Below are 9,487 nucleotides of genomic sequence, written 5' to 3' on the forward strand. Positions count from 1 at the left end.
CTGCAGGACACCTATAGACCAGGACTGACCCAATGGTTACCTATAGACCAGGACTGACCCAATGGTTACCTATAGACTAGGACTGACCCAATGGTTACCTATAGACTGACCCAATGGTTACCTATAGACTAGGACTGACCCAATGGTTACCTATAGACTGACCCAATGGTTATCTATAGACTAGGACTGACCCAATGGTTACCTATAGACCAGGACTGACCCAATGGTTACCTATAGACTAGGACTGACCCAATGGTTACCTATAGACTAGGACTGACCCAATGGTTACATATAGACCAGGACTGACCCAATGGTTACCTATAGACTAGGACTGACCCAATGGTTACCTATAGACTGACCCAATGGTTACCTATAGACTAGGACTGACCCAATGGTTACCTATAGACTAGGACTGACCCAATGGTTACATATAGACTAGGACTGACCCAATGGTAACCTATAGACTAGGACTGACCCAATGGTTCCCTATAGACTAGGACTGACCCAATGGTTACCTATAGACTAGGACTGACCCAATGGTTACCTATAGACTGACCTAATGGTTACCTATAGACCAGGACTGACCCAATGGTTACCTATAGACTAGGACTGACCCAATGGTTACCTATAGACTGGCCCAATGGTTCCCTATAGACCAGGACTGACCCAATGGTTACCTATAGACCAGGACTGACCCAATGGTTCCCTATAGACTAGGACTGACCCAATGGTTACCTATAGACTGACCCAATGGTTTCCTATAGACTAGGACTGACCCAATGGTTACCTATAGACCAGGACTGACCCAATGGTTACCTATAGACTGACCCAATGGTTTCCTATAGACTGACCCAATGGTTTCCTATAGACCAGGACTGACCCAATGGTTACCTATAGACCAGGACTGACCCAATGGTTACCTATAGACTAGGACTGACCCAATGGTTACCTATAGACTGACCCAATGGTTACCTATAGACTAGGACTGACCCAATGGTTACCTATAGACTGACCCAATGGTTACCTATAGACTAGGACTGACCCAATGGTTTCCTATAGACCAGGACTGACCCAATGGTTACCTATAGACTGGCCCAATGGTTCCCTATAGACCAGGACTGACCCAATGGTTCCCTATAGACCAGGACTGACCCAATGGTTACCTATAGACTAGGACTGACCCAATGGTTACCTATAGACTGACCCAATGGTTACCTATAGACTAGGACTGACCCAATGGTTACCTATAGACTAGGACTGACCCAATGGTTTCCAATAGACCAGGACTGACCCAATGGTTACCTATAGACTGGCCCATTGGTTCCCTATAGACCAGGACTGACCCAATGGTTCCCTATAGACCAGGACTGACCCAATGGTTACCTATAGACTAGGACTGACCCAATGGTTACCTATAGACTGACTCAATGGTTCCCTATAGACTAGGACTGACCCAATGGTTACCTATAGACTGACCCAATGGTTACCTATAGACTAGGACTGACCCAATGGTTACCTATAGACTAGGACTGACCCAATGGTTACATATAGACTAGGACTGACCCAATGGTAACCTATAGACTAGGACTGACCCAATGGTTCCCTATAGACTAGGACTGACCCAATGGTTACCTATAGACTAGGACTGACCCAATGGTTACCTATAGACTGACCTAATGGTTACCTATAGACCAGGACTGACCCAATGGTTACCTATAGACTAGGACTGACCCAATGGTTACCTATAGACTGGCCCAATGGTTCCCTATAGACCAGGACTGACCCAATGGTTACCTATAGACCAGGACTGACCCAATGGTTCCCTATAGACTAGGACTGACCCAATGGTTACCTATAGACTGACCCAATGGTTCCCTATAGACTAGGACTGACCCAATGGTTACCTATAGACTGACCCAATGGTTACCTATAGACTAGGACTGACCCAATGGTTACCTATAGACTAGGACTGACCCAATGGTTACATATAGACTAGGACTGACCCAATGGTAACCTATAGACTAGGACTGACCCAATGGTTCCCTATAGACTAGGACTGACCCAATGGTTACCTATAGACTAGGACTGACCCAATGGTTACCTATAGACTGACCTAATGGTTACCTATAGACCAGGACTGACCCAATGGTTACCTATAGACTAGGACTGACCCAATGGTTACCTATAGACTGGCCCAATGGTTCCCTATAGACCAGGACTGACCCAATGGTTACCTATAGACCAGGACTGACCCAATGGTTCCCTATAGACTAGGACTGACCCAATGGTTACCTATAGACTGACCCAATGGTTTCCTATAGACTAGGACTGACCCAATGGTTCCCTATAGACCAGGACTGACCCAATGGTTACCTATAGACCAGGACTGACCCAATGGTTACCTATAGACTGACCCAATGGTTTCCTATAGACTGACCCAATGGTTTCCTATAGACCAGGACTGACCCAATGGTTACCTATAGACCAGGACTGACCCAATGGTTACCTATAGACTAGGACTGACCCAATGGTTACCTATAGACTGACCCAATGGTTACCTATAGACTAGGACTGACCCAATGGTTACCTATAGACTGACCCAATGGTTACCTATAGACTAGGACTGACCCAATGGTTTCCTATAGACCAGGACTGACCCAATGGTTACCTATAGACTGGCCCAATGGTTCCCTATAGACCAGGACTGACCCAATGGTTCCCTATAGACCAGGACTGACCCAATGGTTACCTATAGACTAGGACTGACCCAATGGTTACCTATAGACTGACCCAATGGTTACCTATAGACTAGGACTGACCCAATGGTTACCTATAGACTAGGACTGACCCAATGGTTTCCAATAGACCAGGACTGACCCAATGGTTACCTATAGACTGGCCCATTGGTTCCCTATAGACCAGGACTGACCCAATGGTTCCCTATAGACCAGGACTGACCCAATGGTTACCTATAGACTAGGACTGACCCAATGGTTACCTATAGACTGACCCAATGGTTCCCTATAGACTAGGACTGACCCAATGGTTACCTATAGACTGACCCAATGGTTTCCTATAGACCAGGACTGACCAAATTTAGTCCAAAACTAAACTGTGTGGTAAAACAGAAGGCTGTCACACCAATTATTTAAGTGGTCATGTTTAAAGGGCGGGTGAACAGTGATTATACTGTCGTCCTGCTACCATGTTGTTCTGTCTGAGTGGCGTTTCATTAAAACACACTCCTTATTTTATCTAAAAGGTCGACATGCGTGTTCTGACTAAATGTCTTCTGATGGCAACTCCAGTTCAGAAACTCTTCCAGGGTGTAAACTGGGTCGGCTCTAATGAGGACCTCTGAGAGACCAGGCTGTTTGATCTCACCATCTGACACCCAGATATGATCCACGGAGGGTTTCCTCCTCCGACATTCTACTGGTTAACTTTTCTTCAATGAATAGAAACATCAATTACTAATGGAAAAAGACTGAGTAAAAATGTTTTTTATCAAAAACTTATTTTGGTGGTTATAAATATTTCCAGTAGCACTTCATGTTCATGGTAGAGTAGAGTTAGTTACCTTACTTCCATATTTCCTTAATATAAACCAACACGCAGAACAGCGAGACTGTCGCTTGGGCGAAATACTGTATATAACTTATAGCGGAGTATTAGGAAATAAAAGGTGGGAAAAGGGGTACCTGGTCAGTTGGAAAAGGGAGGATACCTAGTCAGTTGGAAAAGGGGAGGTACCTAGTCAGTTGGAAAAGGGGTACCTGGTCAGTTGGAAAAGGGAGAATACCTAGTCAGTTGGAAAAGGGAGGATACCTAGTCAGTTGGAAAGGGGGGATACCTGGTCAGTTGGAAAAGGGAGAATACCTAGTCAGTTGGAAAAGGGAGGATACCTAGTCAGTTGGAAAGGGGGGATACCTGGTCAGTTGGAAAAGGGGGATAACTAGTCAGTTGGAAAGGGGGGGAATACCTAGTCAGTTGGAAAAGGGGGGATACCTAGTCAGTTGGAAAGGGGGGATACCTGGTCAGTTGGAAAAGGGGGATAACTAGTCAGTTGGAAAGGGGGGGAATACCTAGTCAGTTGGAAAGGGAGGATACCTGGTCAGTTGGAAAAGGGGGATAACTAGTCAGTTGGAAAGGGGGGGAATACCTGGTCAGTTGGAAAGGGGGGATACCTGGTCAGTTGGAAAAGGGAGGATACCTAGTCAGTTGGAAAAGGGAGGATACCTGGTCAGTTGGAAAAGGGAGGATACCTGGTCAGTTGGAAAAGGGGGATAACTAGTCAGTTGGAAAGGGGGGGAATACCTAGTCAGTTGGAAAAGGGGGGATACCTAGTCAGTTGGAAAGGGGGGATACCTAGTCAGTTGGAAAGGGAGGATACCTGGTCAGTTGGAAAAGGGGGATAACTAGTCAGTTGGAAAGGGGGGGAATACCTGGTCAGTTGGAAAAGGGGGGATACCTAGTCAGTTGGAAAAGGGGGGATACCTAGTCAGTTGGAAAAGGGGGGATACCTAGTCAGTTGGAAAGGGAGTTATGAGTTGCCTTGCAATATGTTATAAAGCAGATTGTGTTCTTCACTTCATGTTACTTTACATTCTGAAACTTTACCTTAGTTCCCCAGAACAGTTGAGTCAGTCTGTAAATAGCACAACAGGAGAAAGCAGGAGCAGGGAGGTTTCAGCTGTGCATTGACAGGGGTTGTGTTTTATACTGAAAGTCAACAGTGTTTGTTGCTTCAATAGTGATCAGAGGTGTGGGAACTACAGTTTTTCCCTTCACAGGAAATACATTAGTGCAACTCATTCGGTTGAAAATAGCTTCATTTTCTTCAGATGACAATAGCGGTGCAATGCTATTTGGCTAGCAGCCACACAAGTGAATGAGTTATTTTTTGTTGTTGCAAAAACGATGCATCATATTTCTAATGTTTATCAAAGAAAGAATATAGCCAGCTACATTTCCTTATGTTTTGCTTAAAGTTAATCTTACATTTTACTGGAGAACAGTAGGCTGGCTACACCTGGAAAAGGACTGGAGAACAGTAGGCTGGCTACACCTGGAAAAGGACTGGAGAACAGTAGGCTGGCTACACCTGGAAAAGGACTGGAGAACAGTAGGCTGGCTACACCTGGAAAAGGACTGGAGAACAGTAGGCTGGAAAAGGACTGGAGAACAGTAGGCTGGAAAAGGACTGGAGAACAGTAGGCTGGCTACACCTGGAAAAGGACTGGAGAACAGTAGGCTGGCTACAACTGGAAAAGGACTGGAGAACAGTAGGCTGGCTACACCTGGAAAAGGACTGGAGAACAGTAGGCTGGCTACACCTGGAAAAGGACTGGAGAACAGTAGGCTGGCTACACCTGGAAAAGGACTGGAGAACAGTAGCCTGACTACACCTGGAAAAGGACTGGAGAACAGTAGGCTGGCTACACCTGGAAAATGACTGGAGAACAGTAGGCTGGCTACACCTGGAAAAGGACTGGAGAACAGTAGGCTGGCTACACCTGGAAAAGGACTGGAGAACAGTAGGCTGGCTACACCTGGAAAATGACTGGAGAACAGTAGGCTGGCTACACCTGGAAAAGGACTGGAGAACAGTAGGCTGGCTACACCTGGAAAAGGACTGGAGAACAGTAGGCTGGCTACACCTGGAAAAGGACTGGAGAACAGTAGGCTGGCTACACCTGGAAAACTACTGGAGAACAGTAGGCTGGCTACACCTGGAAAAGGACTGGAGAACAGTAGGCTGGCTACACCTGGAAAAGGACTGGAGAACAGTAGGCTGGCTACACCTGGAAAAGGACTGGAGAACAGTAGGCTGGCTACACCTGGAAAAGGACTGGAGAACAGTAGGCTGGCTACACCTGGAAAAGGACTGGAGAACAGTAGGCTGGCTACACCTGGAAAAGGACTGGAGAACAGTAGGCTGGCTACACCTGGAAAAGGACTGGAGAACAGTAGGCTGGCTACACCTGGAAAAGGACTGGAGAACAGTAGGCTGGCTATACCTGGAAAAGGACTGGAGAACAGTAGGCTGGCTACACCTGGAAAAGGACTGGAGAACAGTAGACTGGCTACACCTGGAAAAGGACTGGAGAACAGTAGGCTGGCTACACCTGGAAAATGACTGGAGAACAGTAGGCTGGCTACACCTGGAAAAGGACTGGAGAACAGTAGGCTGGCTATACCTGGAAAAGGACTGGAGAACAGTAGGCTGGCTATACCTGGAAAAGGACTGGAGAACAGTAGGCTGGCTACACCTGGAAAAGGACTGGAGAACAGTAGGCTGGCTACACCTGGAAAAGGACTGGAGAACAGTAGGCTGGCTATACCTGGAAAAGGACTGGAGAACAGTAGGCTGGCTACACCTGGAAAAGGACTGGAGAACAGTAGGCTGGCTACACCTGGAAAAGGACTGGAGAACAGTAGGCTGGCTACACCTGTAAAAGGACTGGAGAACAGTAGGCTGGCTACACCTGGAAAAGGACTGGAGAACAGTAGGCTGGAAAAGGACTGGAGAACAGTAGGCTGGAAAAGGACTGGAGAACAGTAGGCTGGCTACACCTGGAAAATGACTGGAGAACAGTAGGCTGGCTACACCTGGAAAAGGACTGGAGAACAGTAGGCTGGCTACACCTGGAAAAGGACTGGAGAACAGTAGGCTGGCTACACCTGGAAAATGACTGGAGAACAGTAGGCTGGCTACACCTGGAAAAGGACTGGAGAACAGTAGGCTGGCTACACCTGGAAAAGGACTGGAGAACAGTAGGCTGGCTACACCTGGAAAAGGACTGGAGAACAGTAGGCTGGCTACACCTGGAAAACTACTGGAGAACAGTAGGCTGGCTACACCTGGAAAAGGACTGGAGAACAGTAGGCTGGCTACACCTGGAAAAGGACTGGAGAACAGTAGGCTGGCTACACCTGGAAAAGGACTGGAGAACAGTAGGCTGGCTACACCTGGAAAAGGACTGGAGAACAGTAGGCTGGCTACACCTGGAAAAGGACTGGAGAACAGTAGGCTGGCTACACCTGGAAAAGGACTGGAGAACAGTAGGCTGGCTATACCTGGAAAAGGACTGGAGAACAGTAGGCTGGCTATACCTGGAAAAGGACTGGAGAACAGTAGGCTGGCTATACCTGGAAAAGGACTGGAGAACAGTAGGCTGGCTACACCTGGAAAAGGACTGGAGAACAGTAGACTGGCTACACCTGGAAAAGGACTGGAGAACAGTAGGCTGGCTATACCTGGAAAAGGACTGGAGAACAGTAGGCTGGCTACACCTGGAAAAGGACTGGAGAACAGTAGGCTGGCTATACCTGGAAAAGGACTGGAGAACAGTAGGCTGGCTACACCTGGAAAAGGACTGGAGAACAGTAGGCTGGAAAAGGACTGGAGAACAGTAGGCTGGCTACACCTGGAAAAGGACTGGAGAACAGCTGATAGAATGATGGAGAACAGTAGCTCCACATCAGGCTACTATCTTGCTACTATCTTGTCTCATCGCTACAACTCCCGTGCGGGATCGGGAGAGACGAAGGTTGAAAGTCATGCGTCCTCCGATACACAACCCAACCAAGCCGCACTGCTTCTTTAACACAGCGCGCATCCAACCCGGAAGCCAATGTGTCGGAGGAAACACCGCGCACCCACTTGGTTAGCGCGCACTGCGCCCGGCCCGCCACAGGAGTCGCTGGTGCTAACCTGGACGACTTTAGGCCAATTGTGCGTCGCCCCACGGAACTCCCGGTTGCGGCCGGCTGCGACAGAGCCTGGGCGCGAACCCAGAGTCTCTGGTGAAACAGCTAGCGCTGCAATGCAGTGCCCTAGACCACTGCACCACCCGGGAGGCAATTATGTCAGCTTTCTGCCGTGTTTGAGAAGACAAAGCCCTTTGGATCAGTTATCTGTACAGCTGCCACTATGTTGAATTCCTTGTGTTTTTTCTCCCCTCTGTTCTCGGCCAGTCTGCTCCCATGAGCAGAGCAGACAGGCCTGTTGCCCTAGCGACTCCAGACTCCACACAGACACAGCGTGTACAAAGTACTGTTATTCCTTCAGACAAGCAGGAGTCAAAACGTTGTTCATTTGCATAATGTCTCTCCTTCACATTGTAAATGTCCAAACTCATCAGAAATGAAATTCGGTAGCTCCTACCTCCACAGTGCATTCTGAAAGTATTCAGACCCCTCAACCTTTTACACGTTTTGTTACGTTACAGCCTTGTTCTAAATGTATTAAATAAATCAAATGTCTCCTCAATCTACACACAATACCCCATCATGACATCACAATACCCCATCATGACATCACAATACCCCATCATGACATCACAATACCCCATCATGACATCACAATACCCCATCATGACATCACAATACCCCATCATGACATCACAATACCCCATCATGACATCACAATACCCCATCATGACATCACAATACCCCATCTTGACATCACAATACCCCATCATGACATCACAATACCCCATCATGACATCACAATACCCCATCATGACATCACAATACCCCATCATGACATCACAATACCCCATCTTGACATCACAATACCCCATCATGACATCACAATACCCCATCATGACATCACAATACCCCATCATGACAAAGCGAAAGTTGGTTTAGACATTTTTGCAAATGTATTACAAATAAAAACAGAAATACCTTATTTACATAAGTATTCAGACTCTTTGCTATGAGACTTGAAATTGTGCTCAGGTGCATCCTGTTTCCATTGTTCATCCTTGAGATGTTTCCACAACTGGATTAGAGTCCATTTGTGGTAAATTCAATTGATTGGACATGATTTGGAAAGGCACACACCTGTCTATATAAGGTCCCACAGTTGACAGTGCATGTCAGAGCAAAAACCAAGCCATGGGGTCGAAGGAATTGTCAGAAGAGCTCTGAGACAGGTTTGTGTCGAGGCAGAGATCTGCGGAAGGTTACCAAACAAATGTCTGCAGTATTGAAGGTCCCCAAGAACACAGAGGCCTCATCATTCTTAAATGGAAGAAGTTTGAAACCACCAAGACTCTTCCTAAAGCTGGCCGCCCGGCCAAACTGAGCAATCGGGGTCACTCTGACAGAGCTCCAGAATTCCTCTGTGGAGATGAGAGAACCTTCCAGAAGGACAACCATCTCTGAAACACCACCAATCAGGCCTTCATGGTAAAGTGGCCATATGGAAGCTACTTCTCAGTAAAGAACACACAACAAGTTAGTGGATAGATGCTTATACAAAATTGGGAGTTTTTCAGTCCAGACGATCTGGGGAATTAGACTTTTAAAGTCATTAACATCTGTGGAAAATGTCCAAAAACAGTAGCTCATCCTATGGGAAATGGGTCCAATTTGTCCTAATGGTGGTGCTACGGAACCAACAATGCACCAACAGCTGGAACACACAGTCACATACTGGACCACACAGTCACATACTGGACCACACAGTCACATA

At 47.1% G+C, this 9,487-nt stretch overlaps 1 protein-coding gene across 1 annotated transcript in view; it reads left to right on the top strand.

Moving 5' to 3' along the window:
• The first annotated feature begins 7,637 nt into the window (after nt 1–7,637).
• The window catches only part of LOC139413996 (glypican-5-like), a 225,027-nt gene continuing 223,177 nt past the window's right edge, over nt 7,638–9,487 (top strand). Inside the window, exons 1-2 of the mRNA XM_071161881.1 lie at nt 7,638–7,809; nt 7,981–8,056. Coding sequence (XP_071017982.1) covers nt 7,638–7,809; nt 7,981–8,056 — 248 coding nt within the window. The remainder of the gene's footprint in view (nt 7,810–7,980; nt 8,057–9,487) is intronic.

This window comes from Oncorhynchus clarkii, chromosome 7 (assembly GCF_045791955.1).
Source record: "Oncorhynchus clarkii lewisi isolate Uvic-CL-2024 chromosome 7, UVic_Ocla_1.0, whole genome shotgun sequence".
In the NCBI taxonomy this organism is placed as follows: domain Eukaryota; kingdom Metazoa; phylum Chordata; class Actinopteri; order Salmoniformes; family Salmonidae; genus Oncorhynchus; species Oncorhynchus clarkii.